General features: G+C 34.5%; 1 protein-coding gene across 1 annotated transcript in view; it reads left to right on the top strand.

The window, feature by feature from the left end:
- LOC143234039 (calcium-activated potassium channel slowpoke-like) overlaps positions 1 to 27,268 on the top strand; it is an 80,056-nt gene that overhangs the window by 5,495 nt on the left and 47,293 nt on the right. The window contains exons 2-5 of the mRNA XM_076471059.1: positions 13,801 to 13,862; positions 16,373 to 16,393; positions 22,249 to 22,345; positions 26,746 to 26,857. Coding sequence (XP_076327174.1) covers positions 13,801 to 13,862; positions 16,373 to 16,393; positions 22,249 to 22,345; positions 26,746 to 26,857 — 292 coding nt within the window. The remainder of the gene's footprint in view (positions 1 to 13,800; positions 13,863 to 16,372; positions 16,394 to 22,248; positions 22,346 to 26,745; positions 26,858 to 27,268) is intronic.

Below are 27,268 nucleotides of genomic sequence, written 5' to 3'. Positions count from 1 at the left end.
ATCTTCTTTGGTCATCGTTAGATTCAAAAAGAAAAAAAGGGTTACTGACCGGTAGCTGACCACATGTTTGAAAGCGGTTGTGTAATTGAGTGTAGGAATGTAGAGGGCGTGCTTAGATGTTAGATATATTTATTAATATAGGTTTAAAGGTGTTCCTTTGTATTGGTTTATTTTGGGCTTGAGTTGTTGTATAAGTAAGGCTTCTTTAATTTTGCGTTTGTTTATGTTTACAAACTTCATGTTCAACAACCACAACTATATACAAACAAATGGTCTAAGTATGGGCAATCCAGTATCATCAGTTCTAGCCAATAATTTTATGACACAAGTTAAAACACAAGCAATTAACACAGCATTACATTCACCACTTTACTGGTACAGATATGTAAACGATACGATTGCGGGATTCACATCTACAGAACACGCATTTAATTTTTTCAAATACATTAACTCTATACGAGTACATCCCAACATTAACTTCACATGTGAACAGGAAGAAAGCAATCAAATATCGTTTCTTAACCTCAAAATTACAAGAACCGACACACAATTTAAAACAGGAATCCACCGAAAAATCGCCCATACTGGACTATACATTCTTTAGGACTCAGCATATGAAACAAAACAAAAACTCAACATACTAAGAAACCAAATAAACACAGCCATAAAACTATGCTCACCAGATAAAATTAACGACGAATTAGACAAAATAAAAGAATACTTCATCAAGATCAATAAGTTTCCTCCACAAACTGTAGAAAACATTATACGCACACACCTAGACTAAAAGCAAAATCAAACAACAAAAGTAAATACAGCTCACGAATCAAAAAATCACGAAACTATATACCGCTGCATACCATATATTCCCGACATCGGCATAACCAACATTTGGCAAAAACTAGCAAGAAAATATGACATTCCAGTTAATATCAAATTAATTTAAAAACCAGTACAAAACTGAGGTCTATACTATGTAAAAACTACACTGACAAACACCACACCAACATTATTTATAAAATACAATGTGATAACTGCTACGACTTCTATATTGGAGAAACAAGTAGAAAAATGGAAACCAGATCCTAAGAACACAAAAAGTCACCTTCACACGTTTTCGAACACTGCAAATCAAATAAACACGACATAACCATAGAAAACACCCAAATACTAAATAAGGAAACAAACATAAACAAACGCAAAATTAAAGAACCCTTACTTATACAACAACTCAAGTCCAAAATAAACCAATAAAAAGGAACACCCTTATACCCAATAAATACATTCAACATCTAAGCACGCCCTTTACATTCCTACACTCAGTTTCAAAACCTCCTTCAAACATGTGGTCAGCTAATGGTGTTTTAAGTTCTGTTTTCATTTTTTCTTACCATTTTTTGATAGTGTCATCAAATATTTTTCTGATTAAAATACTTGCCGGGCATGGCCTGGTGGTTAAGGCACACGACTCGTAATCTGAGGGTCGCGGGTTTGAATCCTCGTCACACCAAACATACTCACTCTTTCAGCCGTAGTGACGTTATCATGTGACGGTCAATTCCACTATTCCTTGGTAAAAGTGTAGCCCAAGAGTTGGCGATAGGTAGTGATGACTAGTTGCCTTCCCTCTTACACTGTTAAATTAGGGACGGCTAGCGTAGATAGCCCTCGCGTAACTTTGAGCGAAATTCAAAACAAACCAAACCAAACTGATTAAAATACAGAATGACGCAGTAAAACTTTCAAAATTAACAACTGCCTCCAGTATCACAGTGTTATATCAACGGACTCACACCGTTGAAAAGCAGGTTTCGGCACCTGTGGTGGGCAGAGCACAGACAGCCTATTGTATGACTTTGCACTTACTTCTAAAACAAACAACTTAACAATCAGCTCATTATATAAAAAAAAATGAAAATACGTTTTTTATTCACATTTAAGGACGCATAACAATAAAAGTAAAAATCAGAAAATAATTATTTATTGTCTTATTTGTAGCTTATACTGGTTAGAATCGTAGTTAAACTTTTTACATATCTGTGTTTGATAAGAGCGATATAATGTTGGAAATTCGTTATTCAAGTATAGGGCTGAAAACATTCAGTTAAATGTTATGGTACTCTGCCGGTGACACATAGGTATGTCTGCAGACTCACACCATTAGAAGCCATATTTCGATATCTGTGGTGAGCAGAGCACAGATAGTTCATTGTGTAGCTTTGTGCTTAATTCTAAAACAAACAAACCTTTTGGTAACATGAAAGATAAAATCTTCGTTAGTTATTTCAGTCTATTGGTTTGAGTAAAACCGTTCCCATCATCAGGGCTAGTAAGTAAAGTTAGTACCAGCTATGCACCTGACATGGATGGCACTGTGATTAGGGCGCTCGACTCGTAATCTGAATATCACGGGTTTGAATCCCCGTCGCACCCTTTGCCCTTTCAGCCGTGGGGGTGTTATAATGTGACGGTCAATCCTACTATTCGTTGGTAAAAGAGTAGCCCAAGAGTTGGCGGTTGGTGGTAATGACTAGCTGCTTTTCCTCTACTCTTACACTGCTAAATTAGGGACGGCTAGCGCAGATAGCTCTTGAGTAGTTTTGCGCGAAATTCAAAACAACCAAACCAAACTGATTAAAATACAGAATGATGCAATAAAACTTTCAAAATTAACAACTGCTTCCAGTATCACAGTGTTATATCAACGGACTCACACCGTTGAAAAGCAGGTTTCGGCACCTGTGATGGGCAAAGCACAGACAGCCTATTGTATGACTTTGCACTTACTTCTAAAACAAACAACTTAACAATCAGCTCATTATTTAAAAAAAATGAAAATACGTTTTTTATTCACATTTAAGGACGCATAACAATAAAAGTAAAAATCAGAAAATAATTATTTATTGTCTTATTTGTAGCTTATACTGGTTAGAATCGTTGTTAAACTTTTCAGATATCTGTGTTTGATAAGAGCAATGTAATGTTGGAAATTCATTATTCAAGTATAGGGCTGAAAACATTCAGTTAAATGTTATGGTACTCTGCCGGTGACACACAGGTATGTCTGCAGACTCACACCATTAGAAGCCATATTTCGATATCTGTGGTGACCAGAGGGAAGGCAGCTAGTCATCACCACCCACCGCCAACTCTTGAGCTACTCTTTTACAAACGAATAGTGGGATTGACCGTCACATTATAACGCCCCCACGGCTGGGAGGGCGAGCATTTTTGGTACGACCGGGATTCAAACCCGCGACCCTCAGATTACGAGTCGAACGCCTTAACACGCTTGGCCATGCCCGGCCGGTAATAATGCGAAAATGTTACCATTTTACTAGAACATGTATTATAGCAGCTCTGATGAATATCTTTCTGCCTTGACACTCTGTGCTTCAACAAGCACGTCTGTGGGTTTGTAATAAACCTACGGGTTATGATACTCACTGTGAATAGAACACAGATAATCCGGCAATAACTTTTTATACCTGTGTTTAGAATACCGTGCTGCAGGGATGGATACAGAGGGGAGATGGGGGATGTATTCCCCCACTGACTATGCCAATATTGTGTAGGAAATGGAAAATATAAAGTACTGATGATCTCAATTAGAATATTTTTGCTGTATGTTTACTTGTAACATGTTATTTAGGAACATATGAAAATTCATTGCCACATGTTGTGTGATTCAGTTTTGTGCTCTACGATTACTTGTAACTTGATATTTTAGAGTAAAATCAACAAATGAGAGTTTATAGTCATATATGTTTTCTTTCTTTGTTTCTAAATTAATTTCATGAAATTTACGTTGCACTAACAAGGAAAAGTTTACTTGGGGTCGGGTTTAAGTGACTGTTACTCATCCCCCCCACCAAAAAATCCTGTATTCACCACTGCAGTGCTATGGTTTAGAACGGATGAGGTTTGTACTGAGATAGAGGCCAGATAGTGTTCGCCCTTTTAGTCTTGAGTGTTTTATAAAAGTGACAATCAATCATGTTATTTGGGTAAATGAAACGGTCAAAGCCCTTTTGTATTGTTCCTTTTGATTGTCTGTTTTCCCTTTCGTTAGTTGTTTAAAATTAGTGACAACTATACAATGGCTCAATGACGATTTTTTTATCTGGCTGTTTAATCAGATAAACTTAATGTTACAGTTTTCCTTTCGTTTAAATTTATTGGTTTTATTTCGAATTTCAGAAAAGAAATAACTAACTCTACAACCCATGTGCCAAGCCTGTAATTTCTGTACATGACTAAACTAAGCCTGTAACTTCTGTACCTGACTAAACTGAAGACAAAATATTGGTCAATTATCTATAATTAGAAAATGTTATTTATTTGTAATACTAGTATAACGGTATTTTAATAAAAGTTAGTAGTTCGGTTTCTCTTACGTTTTAAGATGTTTTGCGGATATATAATAAGTTGATAAGACTTAAGTAATTTTAAAGTAACAGATTCCTCAACTAAGTTGGGTTATTTTTGAGACTATTAACTAGCAGAAGCTCACTAGTTACCCTTTCCAGAGTTGAAATCGCCTAAGATGATAAAAAAAGTCTCCAAATACCAAAAACTATCATTTTTCAATTAAAAGTCGGTGAATGAGAAGAGTTTTATGGTAAACTTGATCAACAGCGATATTCACAGTTACATATTTATTTGTTTGCTTTAAATTTCGCACAAAGCTACAAAAGGGCTGTCTGCGCTAGCCGTCTCTCAGTTAGCAGTGTAAGGCTAAAGGAAATGCAGCTAGTTATCATCACCACCCACTGCCAACTCTTAGGCTACTCTTTTACCAACGAATCGTGGGATTGACCGTAACATTATAATGCCCCCACGACCGAAAGGGCGAGCGTGTTTGGTTTGACGAGGCTTGAACTAGTGACCCTCAGATAAAGAGTGGAGCGCCCTAACCACCTGGCCATGCCGGTCCCACTGTTACACATAAAGACGTATTTGTCAAATTAAGCGCCATTAACTGGAAAGTGTGCAAGTTAAGAAGGCGTCAGTTGTGATTCTTACAACAAATGTGGATCGATGTTTACACTTTTTTTTTCCTGTTTTCATATATTACCAAACCTCAGTTTCCAAAAACGTAGCATCTTGTATTGTGTAGAAGGTTACACGAATGTCAAATAAACTATTGAGGAAAGTATAGTTTTGAAACGGTTATTTTATTTTCCTGGTCAATAACAAGCTACAAACATGGTGAGTGATGTAGACATCAAAGAAGAAATTATTAAAGTTCTAAAAATATCGAAAAGTCTGGATTTCTGGAGAAACTGAAGAATATAAAGATTACTTGGAGGCAGTCAGAGAGTTCTAGTAAAACAAAACCAAACTTGTAGTTTCTTGGTGATTTTTTAACACAACAGTCGAGTGGTTCGACTTGAAATTTGAGGAAAAGAATTTAACAATAACACTTCAAAAAACTTAGTGTTAAGCCTTTAAGCACGTTTCGTGCCACGTAACGACAGAACAACTACAGAAATAATCGTGAACTGTATCTGGCTCTTGAAAATAGACATTTGTTACTATCCTGGATTACACGTGGTTCTTTTTCTTAACGGTTGTAAAAATACAATGTTTCCTCTCCAACCAACCACTTAACCTCAGTAAAAGTTTTTTGATAAAGTTGTTTCAAATGCTTAGCTCAGCTTTGGAGTCGTGCATAGAGAATGTATGACAAGTGGGTGTGACTACATTAAGACAAATATTCAGTTATATTGTAAAATTCATACTACACTTTTACAAAAAAAAAAATGAATGAGGCCCGGCATGGCCAAGCGTGTTAAGACGTTCGACTCGTAATCCGAGGGTCGAGGGTTCGAATCCCGGTCGGTTATAATGTAACGGTCATTCGTTGGTAAAAAGAGTAGCCCAAGAGTTGGCGATGGGTGGTGATGACTAGCTGCCTTCCCTCTGGTCTTACACTGCTAAATTAGGGACAGCTAGCGCAGATAGCCCTCGAGTAGCTTTGCGCGAAATTAAAAACAAACAAACAAAAAATGAAATAACAAACCTAGTAATGTAGTATGTTTCCAGTAAACTGGTGTGTGTTGTTTTTTTTTTAAATGAAACAAGCTCGGATATCTGACGCTGATACTAGTGGAGAAAGCGTAGGATCGAAATAACTTATGAAGTTATCCAAAAGCACAGCGGTATATCTGTGGGCGCACACTGCTAAACACAGGGTTTTAATACCCGTGGTGAGCAGAGCACAGATAGCCCATTGTGTAGCTTTGTTCTCAATTCCAAATAATCAATCAATAATCATCTTCTTAAGAAAATGCATTTTTTTTGCAAATTTTTATCTCAGAACGTTCTAAATCTGGACTGGCATATAAAGAATTAATACTGAATTATTGGAGTTAATAGATTAGAACGACGCTTCTAAATCTTCGTGAAACTTCATAGAACAACTTTTCTTACCTCAAGTAGGTCAATTAATCTTCTAAGTTTTATGTTTTGTTTTTCAAGTAGTTGGTCTCAATAACCTAATTTTAAATCATCTGTTTTTTAAGCGAAAACTTTTTATGGCTCTTTTATTAGAAACTAAAAATTAAAAGAAGAAAAAACGTTTTGCTACTGAAATTCTATATTTTAAGACAAATACTGACAGTAAAGCTTAATATTAGCAACACATTTATGGTGTTCTTTAACTGTCTTATTATGAAATACTAAGAAAACGACACAACAATTTCCAGCTATAGCAAGATAAATTCTGATAATAGAAAACTGTTTAGTTTATTTCGACTGTTTCTGTTAACAGATTACATGACAGCTATCTAGTAAACAGTACCCACTGTTAACTCATGTATTACTGTTAACAAACAGCTGAATTCAACTGTTATCCTTATGATGTACTCATAGTTTCAAAATGTCTAGTGTTATTTTTGTAACATGACGCAATCCTTGAACTCTCGATTCCCAGACGGGTTCTTAACACTCATTCATGGGGTACAAGAGAAAGTTAATAATTCTGGACAGTTCAGGGGAAGATCTGGAGACATGCGTGTAACAACCTTACTCCCCTCGATTCTCGAAATTCACGTGTAATCGTCTGGATTTTCGTATAATTTTGGGTCGTTTTGTTTATCTTTGTGCCGAAATTATCCGTATTTTTATTGTACTTTTTTTTCCATTTATTTTTCCAAATGTTGTAATCCTCTATTTTTATGCAAGCGCCATGATTTACTGACAGACGACACAAGAGCACAAGTGTGAAAATTTTCAACTGATGAGACGTCTGGTGGTTGTAGTCATTCGAGTCACAGCTATAATATAAATATCCATGATAACGATGAAGATTGGAAATTACTGAAGAAAAGGAGTGACAGAGAAGCTTGAATAAAGAATCAAACGCCCCTTCCAGTTCTCTAGTGTTGTTACTACTAACTGCATGTGTAAGGAAGTACTAAGTTTCAGAACGATTAATTGCGGTTCTTAATGCTATTCATTATTCATATATGGATAGCTTCCTATAAAGACGCATATATGTTTCAGCCACGCAACAAAAATCGTGAAATAATACATTTACTTTCTGTTTTGTTATCGTTGATTTTCCGAAATGATTGAAACATGTGCTGAAAGATGTGGACATTTAAGACTACTTGTCGAATTGTGAGTGTGTGTGTGTGTATTCTTCCATCATTGTTTTAAGCTTCATTTGCAGTTTAAAAACGTATGCGATCTTGTGTAATATTATGTGATCTTATAAAATGTTTATATCCCATTAATTTCCTGAGTAATTTACCCTTTTGACCAGTTAGGGCGCTGCATTGGGATCCAGACTCCTTCTAGCCTAAAATTCCAGCCTTTGAAGTTGTAACAGCAACTGACGCAAATGGAACAATTTTGAGTTAAATACAAGTAGGCTTACATTGCTTGGTCGTTTGGGCGCTTTACTTACAATTTACGAGTTGTGGGGCGAAATTCGTTGCCAAACATGTGGGGCCGTTGTAATATGACGATCAAATAAATTATACTTTTAAAAAGAATGGCTAAACGTTGATGGTGGTTAGTATTGAGGGGTTGCCTTCTTTCTAATCTATCACTTCAAAATGGAGGATAACTAGCACAGGTAGCACTGGAATGGCTTTACTCGAAATTCAATAAAAACAAGCAAACACATTACTAAGCATATTATTTCCTAATTTAGAAAAAATAACATTATAATTTTGTGTTTTCTAATTTTCAAATGAAGAAACAATACTTTAACCATTACAGAACTACCAATAATGGCAGATGGTTAAAACATTTTGTTAAATAATTGTAGGAGAAAGTTTAGGGAAATAAATTAAAACTTTTAAACGGAATCAATAAATGGGAAACTATTTTCACAGACTTTATATTGAGGAACTTATCTTACAAAGGCTGTCAGCAGTCGACAATTTTAGTTTCTTTCAAGAGGATTAAAATTTTTCCTTGGAACATAAAAAACAACATGAAGAGGATGAACCAAACTTTATAATGATGTTAAGTAAATGTTTAGATCTCTGTTTCTTTGGAATATGTTACCCCTTTCTCACGTCAAACTCTTGTTATACTCTCGTCAAACACTCTATTTTCCATGAATAGATATTGTAATATTCTATGTACCCTTGGAGACAAGCTGTAAACAGTCGGCTTAGCAATGTCAACAAATACCGTCAACCCAACATTGAATATGCTTATATAATGTGGTCGTTCTTAATTGGTTGAATGCGGAAACTAATAAGCTTTTGTGTTTTTCATGAATGTAAATGTGTGTGCTAAAATATTAACACTACTGACGTTACCAAGGCAGTAGCTTATGAACAAATACAAAATAACCTGAAATGGAAACACCTAATAACTGACTTTGTAGATATTTTGTTTTCTCAACAGTTCGTTACCCAAAAGATTGTAAGGTGGTTTTATAAATTCTCCCAAAACTACACAAGGGCTACCTGCTCATGGGCGTTTCTAAATTTGAAATTACAGACTAAAAGAAGGGCAGATACTTTACAGCCCCACCGCCAACTATTGGACTGCTTTTGTCTAAACGATTTGGCTTCACTGCTGTAAAGATACCATGGCCTCCCAAAGTCTAAAACATGATTTAGAAGTTAACAGTGAAACCACGGACTCACAGTCCGACATTCTAACAAGTGGGCTACACACAGCCCTAATAAAGCAATAAACCGATCTAGATAAAACATTATTTCATAAAGCTCGATAAAGAGTTGTCAGCTGTGTTCGTGATATGTTTATTCCAACACTTCGTAGATGTTAATACTCTAGATAGAAACTTGTGATTTTGATAAGATACGTCTCTTTACTTTGAACATACATTCAATAAGCACGTGAGGGGCCTCGATTCATATTCTAAATATACTTGGTTCTGCCGAAAAATCGATTAGTGGTTTAAATGATTGAATGTGAAAAAAATAAAGTTTAACAGCAGTTTTGGGTACATGTTTTGGTAGAAATATCGCAATTTTCTTATCGTGTTGACGTTTTAGTTTTCTACCACATCAAGTTAAGTGATACAAGTTATTTTTAAAGATATGATAAAACGAAGAGTTCCAGTTTGCTTCGTAGTGTTTACAAGAAAAACAAATTGAAGTATATGTAATGAAGTGAAGTATGAGAGATACTTTAATCTGTGATACCGTCGTGCGAAACCAGTGGAAACCAGATCTGGATATAACAGAAAATTACTTTACTCCGTAACCATAGCAACTAAGTCTGAAATATGTATTCATTGTGTTTCTTGACGTCATCTGTTTAACAATACGAGCCATAATTTTCGTTGAAAGAAACTGTAATGCGAGTATGAACTAATTATTTTAAAAGAGATACAGGTACTTAGAACTTCCAATAACGTCAATAAATTATTATTAATATAATATGCGACGCTCGTACTATATACCATGCTTTATTAAACATACTGCATTTACATCAATTCCTTTATTAACAATAGTGTAATAAAAGATAAAGCGTTTTACTTAAGTGAGTATGATTATATTTTATAGAATGTAAAACACTGCATTTTACAAAATGATACTTCAATAATATTACAAACATATCACCTTCCATAATACATATAAAAGTTTATGAATGAGTACAAAACCGAGTGTAGATAAATGAACGTATTTGTGGAAAATCATACATGTAGTTTTACGTAGAATTCAGAATAAAAATGTTTGTTTTGTTTTTTAATTTTGCACAAAGCAACTCGAGGGCTATCTGCGCCAGCCGTCCCTAATTTAGCAGTGTAAGACTAGAGGGACGGCAGCTAGTCATCACCACCCAACGCCAACTCCTTTTACCAGCGAATAGTGCGATTGACCGTAATGTTATAACGCCGCCACGGCTGAAAGGGCGAGCATGTTTGGTGTGATGGTGATTCGAACCCAAGACCCTCAGATTACCAGTCGCACGCCTTAACACGCTTGGCCATACCGGGCCTCGCCATAAAAAGAATCATTTTAGATAAGTTTAAATCAGAAGCAGGCTAAACAATTTAATGCATATAATTAAACGTTGACTAGTTGAGTTACCCGTTTACTGCACAGGTGGCCAAGTAACTAAAAACATAAATTTAAGAAACACAAAATAATTTTCTTTTTAAAACATTCATCTAAAAAAAATTATAGCACTTCAAATTTTATTTTAACCTTTGGTTTTAGAAAGAGAAATGACATAATGAAAGTGTTTGATATACTACATTTAGAATCACTACCACATATAATCATTGCAGGCTTTCTTTTCTTTCTTCTGTCGCTTTTCCCTTCAGTTTCTCTCAAAGTTCTTATTACAGTTGATCCCTACAAGTCTTTCACTTCACAATTCACCAGATTCTTGTACTTGTATCTCAGCTATTCGAGAGGTTTGCCATTAATTTCTCATTCTTTCTGGTTGTTGTTTTTTGTTCAGTTTCTGAAGCATTTTTGAGAGAGATTTTATTGCAGTTTTAGTATTTTAAAGTTTAAATATATATATTACTTTTATACTAGAAGAGTTAATAATGAAGTGAGAGTTTAAAGGCATTTACAGTGAATTTTGTACCAATGAAAGTGATCAGTTCTTTATGTCAGCTCCATTTATAACGTTCTGTGCAGAAGTTAGATGTATAATTAAGTAAGTAGTATTAATTTAAAACAAATAATAAGATTTTTAAATATGCTATGATCGTTACAATTACACTTTTAAAAATAGCACAACTGTAGTTCACTACATTCTATTTCGAATGTAAGTTTACAATGTCCAAGGTATATTTGATTCCTATATTAAAAAAGTCCTTTTCGAAAGTTCAATAATCTTAAACTTCACAATTGTTAACGGAATACAACTTTAAAACACATAAAACAACTTGGAAAGCTGGTGAAATACCAATAATCATATTCTACTAATCATTTAAAACCCAGAGCATTAATACATGTAGATAAACTATCATCGGTTTGTCTTACCCGTTTTGTGTTTAAACACAAAATAGTTCCTTATTCTAATAATAAATTTAACTTATACTTTACAGTTCAAGAATAAGTCGAGGTTATAATTGTATAAGCACTACACAATAATGTATTGAGTCTTGTTTGATTTTTCAAGCCATGTTTACTAGCGAGTTATATTATACAAAGAGTATTTTCGGTACGTTATACATTTCCACTTTAGGGGTGTAAACTCTAAGGATTTGTTACTTGATCACGATTATCTTTTAAACATAAACCTGAAAACACTACAGTGGAGTGAATCTCACATCAGCTTCATAATTAAAAGAGAGAAACATATATGATCATTAGCAAAATTAACTTAAAAGTTGGTTTTGTCACAATAAAGTTTTACGAGCTTTAAAGATTTCTTTTACAATAGAATTTCCCAGTGTAGAAAAAAGAAACCGACAGTGTTAGAATATTATTAAAAACACAGAAATGGGTTACACATTCTAAATTGTTTGGGAAATCATATATGCGCCATGTGTGTGTGCATAAGAAACATGGTGAGAAGTTTGACCCCTTCGTGTTACTTATAAGAATAGTAGAGTGACCATGCTAAATTTGGAAGAAATTGTTCAAGTATTGTGCGAGATGTTGCCGAACACAGGAACATACAATTCGTTTATATACATATATTTCGGAAAATTTTTGGAATATTTTCCTGGTTTTAGCTTTGTTAGCTTGCTAAACTAAACTAGCACTCTGTAGCTTGTACAGTTTCAAAATTTAAATGTGCTGTAATGTGCTGCTACTAAACTAGGCGGTTTATTATAGAGTTGTTGCCGAGGGATCCGATGGGACAAAACTTGATGACGTTGCATCAATGTGTCTCCACCTTGAAAAAAAAAACGTAAAGGGGAGTTTTTATGAGTGATTATGATTTTTATGAGTCATCAATACCGAGCGTGGAGCGCGCTTGTAACCATATCGATTTCATTAATCATCGCGTTCTCCAGCAACCCACCCTCAAATCTAATCTAACTATTATATGCCTAAAGTTATCAGCGTGATAGATGAACAGATTGAATTTTAATCCCTCCTTGTTACTTCTGTGGACCGTAGAAGCTACCATGCCAAGTTTGCAGGAGTTTTGTCAAATAGTGTGCAAAGAGTTAGTGGACAAATATGCAACAGAGGTCGCTTTTATATGTATATTATATTTTTACTTTAAAATACGTGCATTGTATACGGTTGCTGTACAGAAAAATATATGCTGTGCATAAATGTCACGTGTAAAGGTGAGCCTGGTCATAATCCGTGGATTGATAACATTTAATCCACGGATGAAAGCCGCTGTAAACTAGCTTTGCGTGCGTGTGAGGTTCTTCACCTCAGCACTACGTGCGTGTGGTCTTCTACACCACAGCGTTTCGTGCGTGTGGCCTTCTTAGCTTAAACAATTACGTCGGAAACAAATATAATTTTAAATCTTTTATAAATTTTGCAACTTACCACTACAAAGGGTACGCAAATTATCAATCATCATCCAAATGAATAGCTTTTAAATGATGCAAAGAAACAATTTCCAAAACATTTATAGATCGATGAACCACTTATCACAAACGGCTGATACAAGTAATGACGTCACCATATTGTAAATTTCAAGAGCACTTGCACATTTTGTTCTTAAATTTCGAGGTGAATTAAAAAAAAAAGACGTTTAATATATATTTTGTTTTCCTGGTATGATGAATTTCATAAGTTTCGCTAAAATATCACTAATATAGCGAAATAAATATGATCCATAAATCGCTTCACATTTGTGCATCAAAAATTTTAATGTGTTATATTTTCACTATATCTCTAACAAGTTTGAAGTTACAGCCCTAATTATCTATTTTTAAGCGAAAAATATTAAATATATTTAAAACGAACGTAAAGTATATCTATTTTTAATTGCTACAAACTGTATAAGCAAACTTTTTTTGTCTTTAGCACGAGGAAATTTCTGTTAAAATATTATTAGATTAATTAAGCGCCTGTTAATTTTTTGCAAAATATTTTCATTTCAAGTTGCTTTAAGCTATTAATTTTGGATTGAATTATGTTGTAATAAATTTTGATTAATTTTATATTTGTATTGTTGTATAGATACTGTTTTAGGTCAAAAGTTTCCAAAGTCTTTTAATCGTAATTTACTTCGACCATATAGAAAACTGACCTACCTAAATAAAATATCAAATTTATAAAACTGAATGACGTTTATTCTACTTTTAAAATTACAATTTATGTAAGTAATAAAACTGGTTTACTAAAGATAAACAACCATTAAGTGTTATATGGGTATTAGTTGATTAATATATTTTTTATTTGTGTTTCTTTTCTCACCTGACAGGTAGTGCTGGTATTTTTTCTCAGTATAGCTTCTCTGATAATATATTTTATTGATGCTTCGACGTAAGTATTTTTATTGCACTTTTTCCTTTATACAGTATGAATTTAAAAATACTTTGTAATTTTAAACTTAATCATAAGCTATTAAAAGAATTGGTATTCTCTGAATTTAAAAAAATCCATTCTCAACAGTATGATATATTTTGATAGAATAATACAGAGCTCAATACACTATGTTAAGATAAACTTGAATATGCAAATTAAGAAAAGCACGTGAAAATAATAGCCGATATAAAGTCGCAGTGAAACGGAATGAATCAGGTGTTTATGTAACAACTAGGTTTGAATTATGTGTCAGTGATTCAGTTATATAGTTCCAACATTTGTTTTTTATAAATTGTTTTTTAATTCATAAATTAGTGTCCTTACGTGTCTTAGAAAGTTGGAATACTGCTTTAATAGGTAGTGTAATATCAGATTGAAATATTCTTATGTGTGACGCTCTCAGTTTATGGTTAATAGTAGATTTTGTCGTGATTCAGTTGCTACGTTTGTGATGTTAATATTTACCAGTGAATAGTTTCATGAGACCTTAAAAGTAGCGGAACATTATCGTACGTTTTGAAACTACGACATACGAAACATAGAAATACCGTAAAAGGCACGACATCTATACTAACGAATCTGGTTTATAGAATTTATCACACAAATAACCCCATAAAAATAGATATTGTCAAACCTCTTCCTTCAGAAATATCATAATGGATATATCATATTCTTTTCTTATAACTGCTACAATCCTGATTGTGCTTGCATGAGTAAAAGGTTTACCTTGGGAAAAGTCGACAAACAAATCGATAGAGCGAACCAGCCGCTCCCGGTAACATTTAACTAATGCCTGTAACAGGAGATTGATTGACAGTCCCTCGAAACTGCTTTCTTTCTACGACTGTATGGACATTTCAAAGTTTTGAAACATTTTCGAAAATATTCATTTAACTTCTTCGTTACTAAAGCTTCCAACATCATCTCTTGATGAGATCATTTTTCACACGTGAACTTCTAATTACCCGATCATTTTATAAATCCTTATTTTCTTTATCCCGTTAACGCACTGTTCACTTTAGATCAGAAGTAAATCAATTAACATAATGTTTGTGGCATGTAATTAGTATTTTATGACTTAATACGAAATCAGGTCAGCAGTTCAAAAGGAATAAATCTGTGTTACGTGCAGAAAACTATCTATTTTACTTTTTCTAACACGTTTAACTCTCCGTACTATACACAATTACGTATACCTAAAAGTGCGGGCCCGGTATGGCCAAACGTGTTAAGGCGTTCAACTCGTAATGCGAAGGTCGCGGGTTCGAATCCCCATTACATCAAACATGCTCGCCCTTTCATACGTGGGTGCGTTATAATGTGGCAGTCAATCCCACTATTCGTTGGTAAAAGAGTAGCCCAAGAGTTGGCGGTGGGTGGTGTTGACTAGCTGCCTTCCCTCTGGTCTTATACTGCTAAATTAGGGACGGTTAACGCAAATAGCCCTCGTGCAGCTTTGTACGAAATTCAAACCAAACAAACAAACTGGTACTATACTCACAGCTATAGCACCTATGAAGGACATAAAATGAATAAGTTAACAACATAAAATTTACACTGCTAAATTAGGGACGGCTAACGCAGATTGCCCTCGAGTAGCTTTGCGCGAAATTAAAAAAAAACAAACCTAAAAGCGCAATATTTCTTTCGTTGCACAGCACTCGTGTTCTTCATTTGTTTGTCGCTCTATGCGGCTTTTCAGGCAGTCGTATTTTATTCTAATTTAAACTAATAATTATCTTTAATTTAAATCCGATGGTACTCTTAAAAACAGTGTTTGAATAAAATATGTTAATATGACTGATAAAAATATGTTACAATGGTTGTACGTTATATTTATGCGTTGATTATTAATTTGTTCAGGTTCATTATTGTACCCGACACGTGCCATTTAACCCTATTAATATATGATATGAGTGTTTTTAGTTGTGATATACAAATGTAATTAATGCTTAAGATATTATTTGTATTAACCCGTTTTTCTGAAGTTTCTTCATGATGTGAAGTATATCAAATCATTTAATGTAATGTAGAGTCGGTAAAACGTCACATACAACTTATTATTCATGTGATTTGAGAATAATTAATTATACTTAATTTTACAGAATATCATATGATTTGTAACACGCAAGTTAGCATATATTTAAACAGTTTTCTTTTGTAAAATTAAATACATATAAAAGTTCAAATATACGAGCTCTTCAGTGTGGAATTGGAGAGCTTTCGGAGGTGTTCTTGTTATTTTAATTCTAAAGTCGGATCCAAAGTACAAGACATTATCCAATAAACTTAAAATTTGAGACGCGGGTTAAAACTTATATCAAAGATATTTTATGATTAAATAACTATCTAGTTTAATAAACTACTATGCACTATCATTTCACTTATATCTTAGCACTGTGCTTTCTGTGCAAAAATGTCTTTACTTTTTTCTCTTGCTATTTATTTTTCTTTGCTTTCTCCGTCAGCACCGGGGATCCTTCTAATGGGTAAGTAAGATTTTGATCTATGATTTCTGTGTCCTTAAAACTTTCCTGTATTTACAGTATTTGGAGTTCATGGGGCAATAGAAAAATGCTTGTGCATAGATGGCGACTTAGTGTATATTTATTGGATGTATTCATTACCGTATATGTGTAATAATTAGCATAGTTAAGTAGTAGATGAAGTTGTTAATGGCTGACAAAAGTTTGATACGACCATTACGTAATTTTACAGTATTAAGATAAAAGAACGTGGTTTACATAATTCTTGATCTGGTATTACATAAAATCTAAAGGTAAAAACTAAACTATTCACACTATTATCATCATGCAGTTTTTGTAAATCTGATGTAACTATATTTATTTAATTACTAATTCACAATCTGCTAAGTGTTTGAACTGCATTAAATGTAGTTTTGATACAGATTGGTAATAGCTTTCTATAATGTTATTCATTTCAAACTTGTAGAGCATAACAGAAACTTTTCGTCAGATTGAAGTGTTTGTTATTATAACGAAGTGTTTAATACAATTAACCCGTTGGACTTGCTGAAACCAGTTCCTTATATTTTGGTGCATGCTCACTATATCTAATTCTTGGTGAAACCAGCTTCTTATGTCTTAATGTACACTCACTTCACTATATATCATTCTTGCTGAAACCAGCTCCTTATGTTTTTTATGCATGCTCGCTTCACCGTATATATTTCTTAATGAAACCAGCTCCTTATGTCTTAATGCATGCTCACTTCACCGTATATATAACTCTTAATTAAACCAGCTCCTTATGTCTTAATCTATGCTCACTTAAGTGTATATAACTCTTTGTGAAAACTAGCTCTTTATATCTTAGTGCATTCTTGCTCAATATATCCATTTTCTTGGTGAAACCAACTTCTTTTGGCTTGGTGTAAGCTTATCTCAATACATAAAATAAATTGTCTAAACATGTATTTTTTGTACTTGCATTTATTACATTTGGTAATAATTCTATATTCTTTTTATATAATCATTATTGTTTGTCTCGGTATTATAATGTATTCTTTGCAGAACGGTTTGTTTATTCCTCTGTTGTTCACACAAACCTGATGTAGTATTTGATTTGGTTTCACTCCTTACATGTTTTGTTGTTCAAAGAAAGTTATTTTCTAATCATTTTTGAAGGCGGAAATGTTCTAAGGAACCTTAAAGTAGTTAACGCAGCAAGATAAACCAAAAATAATTCAACGTTTTCTTTTAATAAATAAGCCACAAAGCTTATCGCGTTCAACTTCTAATTTATATTCCAATGATCAGAGTCGTAAGACCATTCCCAGAAACCAAACTGTCGTACTACGTGATCTCTCCAATGTTATTACAACGGGACCACAAAACAGATATCTAATCGCTTTAACAAAAATAGGGTTTAAAAAACATAGAAACACAATTTAAGGTAAAAAAAAACATGTTGTCAAAACAGCAAATACTAACTGTTGATAATAATTAAAATAGTCGTAGAAGTATTATTCATAATAAAGATCCATATATTTTTATCTTTCTATGTTTCATCAATGCCACCACATTAAAGAGAGCATTTTTATTATAAATGCTCTCTGTACGTAAACACTTCGGTACAAACGTTGTTGGCATTCTGAAACAACAGCAACAACATGAAAACAAGATGTGCTTCTTTGGTTAAAATTCGCTAAGGCGTTTCAACGTTTTTCGCCTATCATTTTGGGGCCTGGCATAACCAGGTGGATAAGGCACTCAACTCGTAATCTCAGGGTTCGAATCCTCGTCACATCAAACATGCTCGATTTTTCAGCTATGAGGGCGTTATAATGGGACGGTCAATCTCACTATTCGTTGGTAAAAGAGTAGCCCAAGAGCTGGCGGTAAGCGGTGATGACTAGCTGTCCTCCTTCTAGTCTTACATTGCAAAATTAGAGACAGCTAACGCAGATAGCCCTCGCGTAGCTTTGCACGAAATTCAAAACAAACCAAATCCATCATTTTGAAATTTGAATAGTTCTGCCAACTAATGCGTTATCAAATGTACACGATTATATATTCTTATCAACCATTATTTCTTCTTAGTTATTGAATAATATTTACTGCTTTTAAACTATTAAATAATACAGGGTGTCCGTAAATTTCTCACCCCATTATAGGCCTTTATAAATTCTTTATTATAGGAGCTATCGTAAAACAGTTTGTGGCAAGTAATAACACAACTCAAAACATTTTTTTCTTTGTTTCGTGACAGTATCCAAGATAAACATTTGGGGTGCTCTCTCCCATAACAGTGTGATTGGACCTTTTTTTTCCATAAGAACACTGTGAAGGCTAAAAAATTACTTAGATATACTTGAGTGTATGCTGCACTCCAGCTTCAGGATATGCAGCCCCACGTATTCTTTTAGGAAGATGGGGCACCACCACACTGGGGTTTAGATGTGCGCAGGTTCTTCAATGAAAAATTCCCTTCTTGTTGGATCGGGCAAGATGGACCTATTCCATGCCCGCTTCATTTTCCGGATATCACGCCTTTGGATTTTTTTTTATGGGGCTACATAAAGGACAGAGTGTATGCAAAGAAGGTTAATAACATCACAAAATTAAGACAGCGAAGTGAAGAGATATTGGCTTCCATCACGCAAGATACGCTTCTTAATTTTTGGAACGAAATTATCTATCGCCTTTATGTTCTGCGTGCTACCGATGGGGTTCACGTTGAGGTTTACTGAATTATTGACTGAACTGAGGTAACTTAATTAAAACAAACATTTCTTGAGTTGTGTTATTTATTGCAGCAAACCGTTTAAAGATGGCTCGTATGATAGAGAATTTATAAAGGTTTATTATAAGGTGAATAATTTATGGACACCCTGTATTTCTCACTTTTTGCTAAGCTTATTACTGTACATATTACCAGGCAAAAAGAGTCGTCGTGATAGTCCTAACTTCTCAGATAACTGTCCTTATGAAAGCGTTTATTGCGTTACATAATGACAAGTTACATTTAACTTATGTATTGTGTACGAGGTCGTGTATCACTTTAAAAAATTTTAGTTGCGGAAATAAATACCAGTACGTCCAACCATTAAAAATACGAACTGGGATTAGAGTATTAAATTCACATTCAATGTCAATCGATATTACAAAAAAAATCTGCATTAGTTTTATTGATTTTTAGAGAAATGTAAGAAGCATGTACTTACATGTTCGTCTTATGCATCTTAGCTTGATGCTACAGAATCATATGTGGGGTATAGCGATACTGCTAAAGCTTTGCCTTCATTCATGGAAAATATATTATACTTCTCCAAATCGTGAACCAGAAAACATTTGCTTGTTTGTTTCTTTTTATATTTCCGCGCAAAGCCACATGAGAGCTATCTGAGCTAGCTGTCCTCAGTTTAGCAGTGTAAGACTAGAGGGAAGGCAGATAGTCATCACCACCCACCGCAAACTCTTTGGCTACTCTTTTACCAACGAATAGTGGGATTGACCGTCACATTATAACGCCCCCATAGCTCAAAAGGCGAGTATGTTTGGTGTGACAAGGATTCGAACCAGTGAGTATCAGGTTGCAAGTCGAGCGGCCTAACTACCTGGTCATTCCGGACCTACCAGATAATGAAAATATACACGTGGATAAAAAACTATATTTCTTTACGTATCGTAAATTTGTTTTTATTATTTTAACACAACATTTTTCACTCTTATTTCACAAATAAAAATATATCAGTATATTTTAGGCTTATTAACACTGAACGTTTTATTGAAAATTTTTTACATCTATTCAACAGTCGTTCTTTTTAAATCTTAAGCACAATTCAGTATTGTTGAAAAAATATATTTACTTACTTTCCTCAAGCACTTGAGAAACTTAAGCTTTAGATATTTTGCCTGAAAATTTAGGATACGTAAATTATGAGTTCAAGAAGAACATGTTCCATACTCAAAAATACAAAAATCAATTAACGATTTTTTATCTAACTTGTGCTAGTATCTGGGTGCCCCTACTTTGGACGGAAGTTGTCTAAATTCATGATTAATGAAACGTTATCTTAGGACTTGAAAATTCATTTTCTTTATATATAATATTAAAATACCCCAAACGCCCATAAAAAGAGCAAAACGCATGTGAAAATTTGCATGTATCTCCTCATGAACTCAACAAACCTACATGCCAAACTTGGGGCGAAGTAGTGGTAAAAACATTTCGCAAAAACACTCGTAAAAACCACAAAATGCAAAATTGAAAATCTGTGTGTATTTCCCCGTGGACTAAATGAGCTTCCATACCAGATTTGGTGAAGATCCATCAACACCCTTCAAAGTATTTACATAGACATAAATAGACAGTACTGTTATATTTGTACAGATTGCGCCAGTGCAATAGATTCACGTATGAGGTATTCATAACGTCATATTTGCACATTGAGAATTGAAAAAAATAAAATTCTACGTAACGGGAAACGGAGATGAAAGAGAAAATTCGTGACCCCTATTGCAAAGTTGGGGGTTGCACATCACGTAATAAAAGCGTTTTTTCCAGTATCATATAAGCCACAGTTCCATTATAGCATCATGACGTTTATTTTCCTATTTAAAAATACAATTGTAAATTAACAATGTACAATACAATTAACAATAGGCATACGATTTGGAGAAAGAGAAAATAAAACAATAGTATAAAATTCGCTCAAGAAGTACGCTAGCATAATCACGAACATAAATTAAATACGATAACTGAAGCTATCTATAAAAACAAGATTGTGAAATACTAAAAGCATACAGTAAATGTGACTAATTACAATAATCATAAATTTTCATTAAATATCCATAAATCTAGAGTTTTCTCATTTTTTTCAATAAATAAATAACATAAATTATATAAATTACCTGTGTTTTAAACACGACATCATGTTTCCCGGCCAGTCATGGCTAAGGGGCTAGGGCGCTCCACTCGCAATCTGAGTGTCGTGGATTTGAATCCCCGTTCTCCCAAACATGCTCTCTTCTTTTTAGCTGTGGAGGCATTATAACGTTCGATCAATCTCACTATTTTTTGGTAAAAGAGTAACCCAAGAGTTGACGGTGGGTGGTGATGATTAGCTACCTTCACTGTTGCAGGTCACTGTTAAATTAGGGATAGCTAGAACAAATAGCTTTCGTGTAGTTTTGAGCGAAATTAAAACTAGTCACCTAACCATTTTTCTCTTCCTACCCTGCAACATGTATTTGGTTTTTGAAATAATTTTTGCAATATATCTGTGTGTGTTTGTATATGCACAAAATACCCAGATATATTTTGTGCGATATATTAACATTACCTTTAATTTTTCGTCAGGCTTCTCCTCGTATGGTATTATATCGGTTAAACAATAACTTAATCTGTCTGCAAATAATGCCTACAAAAATGTTACTTTCTTCCAGTTGTGTTAGTTTACAACTTCCAAAAAAAAAAAAAAGCAAGCATTGCCTTATATAAATAAATCACATAAAATACATATTGCAGAAAACGAACTTTGAGACTTAGCTTATTCAGTCAGCTACTGAATTAACTTAGACATGTATCATGATTTGTGTGTTTCAACAACGAAAGTTTTATTTCTAATTTTTCAGGTGACACTTTCCAGTTACACTAATATTTTGCTATTTTTAAAACATCTATTCCTCATGATCAACATTCTATTGCAATTAAGTAAAAGAAAATTTTCTTTGCAGCGTAATCCAAGTTACTTGTCCCAGTTGTCTTTGTTATTTTTTCCTTTCTTTTTAATTGCTGTAACTTACTTTCTTTTAGAAATTTAAATTATGTTCAAAGTTCATCTTGGTTAGTGAACTCTTTATCTTTTATTCTTCTATAGGAAAGGAGTAGAAAAATGTGAGATATGGTCGACCAACACAACTCAACAGATAGACTTAGCACTAAATATATTTTTTATGGTATACTTTTTTATACGTGTGAGTATCGTTTTGAATATAAATATAACTAGCCTCTTTTTTTATTCTCATAAATGTACAATTACAAGCACTAACTTAATTCGTCTTTAAATTGTCGTATCATTTAATCGTCTTATCTCACCTTATCGTGGCTTAGAATAAGCGTGCCCGGATTGTGAATCTAAATATTCATGATTCTTATCTCGTTGTCCCTAAGCGTGCCCTGCGCAGTTTGGGACAATGAACGCGGTATAAAAATGACAGTCAAACCATGTATTTGATCAAACAAAAACCGGCAGTGGGTCCTTACTTCTATGTTATTAGTTAAAAATTAGGGACGGCTGTAGACCTGTGGCTTTTCCGCAGCTTTACATGAACACTGTAATTTAAATAAACTAATTATCAAAATGTTAACGTAAACTTTGCCTCTTATATAACCTACTTGAAGCGTGGGAACTGATGCTAACTCTGATGTTAAACTGGTTCGCTGTCACATACTATCAAACACATACCTTGACTGATTGTGTGGAATTAAGCACGAAACTACACAGCGGGTTACGTGCAACACGGGTATCGAAACTGGGTTTCTAGCGTTTGAATTCACAGACATTCCGCTATGCCAAAGGGGGAGAACATATACGCTTTATCATTTATATTGCTGTTTTTGCAATAACCTTAATGCAAACACGTATGACATATTTTCCTTAAAAGATTACAGAACTTGTTAATATTACTAGAGAGTTAATGTTAAATAGGCCCGGTATGGCCAGGTGGGTTAAGGCGTTCGACTCGTAATCTGCTCGTAAGCATGCTCGCTTATTCAGCCGTATGGGCGTTATAATGCTACGGTCAATCCCACTATTCGTTGGTAAAAGAGTAGGCCAAGAGTTGGCGGTGGGTGGTGATGACTAGCTACTTTTCCCCTAGTCTCACACTGCTAAATTAGGGACGGCTAGCGCAAACAGTCCTCGAGTAGCTTTGCGTGAAATTCAAGAACGAACAATCTTTCTGTAAAGTTCAATACATTCTAGAAACCAATGATCGGCCTGGCATGGCCTAGCGCGTTAAGGCGTGCGCTTCGTAATTTGAGGGTCGCGGGTTCGCGCCCGAATAACGCCAAACATGCTCGCCCTCCCAGCCGTGGGGGCGTTATAATGTGACAGTCAATCCCACTTTTCGTTGGTAAAAGAGTGGCCCAAGAATTGGCGGTGGGTGGTGATGACTAGCTGCCTTCCCTCTAGTCTTACACTGCTAAATTAGGGACCTCTAGCACAGATAGCCCTCGAGTAGCTTTGTGCGAAATTCCAAAACAAGCAGAAACCAATGACTTGGCTTAATATTTATTTTCATTAACATGATTTATACAGCTTGCAATGTGGAATGCTATCAGCGTTTATACAGATAGCTTGAGTTAAATAATTAGTTTTGTTTTTTTTATATGTAGTATAGGAAGATTATTAGATGTGGGCCGAATGTTGAAATTGTATTCTAGTCACGATTTAATTTGCGGCTAGTTTAAAGTCTATGAACTCTGGCGCACGTGTACGAAAATCTTATTAGTCATTAGCCATTATTACTCAAGCTTGATGATTTATTTATGAATTTTGTTTAATGATATACATGCTTCAGTCATGAATAAATGTAATATTATGAAAGTATGATACGACAATCGAGATAGTAGTCCGTCGACTGGTAATAATACCATATAAGTTTATTTTATGTTAAACAATCATTATTTCTGTTTTGCTAATGTTTTCTTAGGCATAAACCAATCATACAAGTTTTATTAAGAATTTTCATTAAGAACTATACAACGACTTGCCAATTTTTTACAGCGGTATATTTGTTTATAATGATTTTGTTTGTTTTTGTTTGTTTGGAAATTTCGCACATAGCTACTCGAGGGCTATCTGTGCTAGCCGTCCCTAATTTAGCGGTGTAAGACTAGAGGGAAGGCAGCTAGTCATCACCACCCACCGCCAACTCTTGAGCTACTCTTTTTACCAACGAATAGTGGGATTGACCATAACATTATACACCCCCACGGCTGGGAGGGCGAGCATGCGACCCTCGGATTACGACTCGCACGCCTTACGCGCTTGGCCATGCCAGGCGTTTATAATGATGCATTTATGTTTGGTTTCATAGAAAGGTAATGAGTTTTGTATTATAAGTGTTATTTAGTTTATATTAAAACTCATTGTTTAGCTTTAAAATGTTAGTTCCGATAAAAAAGTATTCTAGAAATTAGAACTACAAACTAGTCTATAAATTAACGAAGCTAGTTCTATTAGGTGATGTCTTGAATCAATAACAAAAAAATAAAACAAAAACACACCAAATGTATTACAATTAGAATGCATTGATTCTTCAACTGGATAACTTAATTTTTATTTCCTTTAGATATCAATTGTTTTATTTTTAAAGAATATGGATCTTGTGTGTGTATGTGTAACTCACATGCCATAGGTCGGTAAGAAACTTGATGTATGAAAGTAGCATAGAAAAAAATGTCATGAGAAAACAGTAGGTACCACGAACCTTGATCGGTTATTTCAGGGTTAGGCCCGGCATGACCAGGTGGGTTAACACGTTCGACTCGTAATCCGAGGGTCTCGGGTTCGAATTCCCGTCGCAGCAAACATGCTCGCCCTTTCAGCTGTGGGGGCGTTATAATATTACGGTCAATTCCATTGTTCGTTGGTAAAAGAGTAGCCCAAGAGTTGGCTGAGGGTGGTGATGACTAGCTGCCTTCACTCTAGTCTTACGCTGCTAAATTAGGGACGGCTATCGTAGATAGTTCTCGTGTAGCGTTGCGTGAAATTCAAACCAAACCAAACCAGTTCCAGGGTTGAGTTTCTATGGAAGTTTTATACACACTCACGAATTATAAAAAAAGACTATAAAAGCAAGAGTCTTGTGAAATACTTTATGCAGTGCACAACACTTCTATGTTATGAATGAATTTTGTTTTTGTTGGTTTGTTTGGATGTATTATGTACTATTAATCTAGAAAGGCCTACCGTTTCACCAAGTAAGTGTTTTACATTTTTATACAATAGTGCCTTCGATTTCGTTTCAATAAAAAGAGCCCCCTTTTAGGTAGCGTTTATTTGAAGATTTGGTATTGTTATCTATGAATTATTTTACTTCATTTATTCTTTACAATACTGGCCCGGCATGGCCAGATAGGTTAAGGAGTTCGACTCGTAATCCGACGTTTGCGGGTTCGAATTGTCGTCGCACCAAACATGCTCACCCTTTTAACTGTGGGGATGTTATAATATGACGGTCAATTCTACTAATCATTGCTAAAATAGTAATCCAAGAGTTGGCGGTGGGTGGTGATGACTAGCTGCCTTTTCTCTAGTCTTACACTACAATATTAGAGATGGCTAGCGCAGATAGCCCTGGTATAGCTTTGAGCGAAATTCAAGAAATAAACAAACTTTACAATACTACCTTGATGGGTACTTCTACGTAAGGGTTATGGTCATTAGTTCTACGATTATTGTTGTTTTTTGACCAACGTTTTTCTTTGGATAAGTATTTTTATTGTTTAGATTCCCTAAAGACTCACGTAATCGTACAAAATTGTTTGGTTTGAATTTCGCTCACCTTCAACTCCTAAGCTACACTTTTACCAACAAATGATGGAAGTGACTGTCCCGTTATAAAGCCCCCCTGACCGAAAGGACGAGTATGTTTGGTGTAACGGGGAGTTGAACTCGCGACCCTCAGATTACGAGTCAAGCGTCCTAACCACCTGGCCAGTACAAAATTCTTACATGTTACCAAGTCGTATTTTGTCCTATTTGTAATTTTTTGAAAACGCTAACGTCAGCACTAGTAACCTTTTTTTTGGTTATTAGTTAATGCACTTCTATATTTCAATTTATAATTTAGTATTATGTTCAGGAAAGTTGTGTCGGTACTAAATGTTATGATATTGACTGAAAGTTTAGACCTGAGATTAGGTATTAGAAAGGCTAGTGTGTTGTCCAAACACGTGAAGTATTTGGCAGTCTTATTGCAAGTTTACTGTGTGACTGTAACTGCTGTTGGTCTACTTCATAGCTTCACAACGACTATCTACGCCAATCTGTCCACAGTGGAGGATTGAGCGCTGTATTTCCATAAACTAACCACTGACACATAGAAGGACTATTGTAACAAACTGTATACTGATTGTGTGACTAAAGTTTCGAATGTTTAATAACGTAAAACTAAATTTAATTTCAATAGTTATCTAGAACCATTAAATTCATCAAGAAATTATATTCAATTTTGGACGGGGGAGATATTTATGAAAAATAGTATGCTGATATATCTAAGTTAATTACATAAGTTTAGGTTATTTTCATATCAGATCTCACAGTTTATTCTGGCTAATTTCCATCGAATTTGTAATTCCTTTTCAGTTTATAGCTGCCAGCGATAAACTGTGGTTCATGCTTGAATTATATTCATTTGTGGACTACTTCACTATTCCACCGTCCTTTGTGTCCATATATCTCGATCGCACCTGGATAGGTGAGTCAAATTTTTCACTGAATGAGACCTCCCATCTACTGTCTGACCTAAAGATTGTACGTGAAACAGGTAAGTCAATAACTCTTTCACGGTGTGAGACTTGTTCTAGCTGACGTAATCTTCACAGATGTGAATAGGGAAGTCATATCTTCACATATGTGAATAAGTAAGTCATATCTTCACAGATGTGAATAAGTAAGTCATATCTTTTGTGTTGTATTTATGTATTCTCGCTGATTGAACTGTAGCCCTTTTTATCATATTGTCCATTTTTTCCTGTGAAAACTTTTCCGGTTTTCCCAGACGGTTTAATAATTTCTTCATACTCATAGTTATTTTGTTTTCTATTTTATAAACAGATTTCTTAAAACTAACAAGTTCTGTTTATATTTGTTGTCTAATGTAACTTTT

The sequence above is a fragment of the Tachypleus tridentatus genome, chromosome 12 (genome assembly GCF_004210375.1).
Source record: "Tachypleus tridentatus isolate NWPU-2018 chromosome 12, ASM421037v1, whole genome shotgun sequence".
In the NCBI taxonomy this organism is placed as follows: domain Eukaryota; kingdom Metazoa; phylum Arthropoda; class Merostomata; order Xiphosura; family Limulidae; genus Tachypleus; species Tachypleus tridentatus.
The sequence above is the reverse complement of the archived record's forward strand: the minus strand, read 5'-3'. Positions and strand labels throughout refer to the sequence as shown.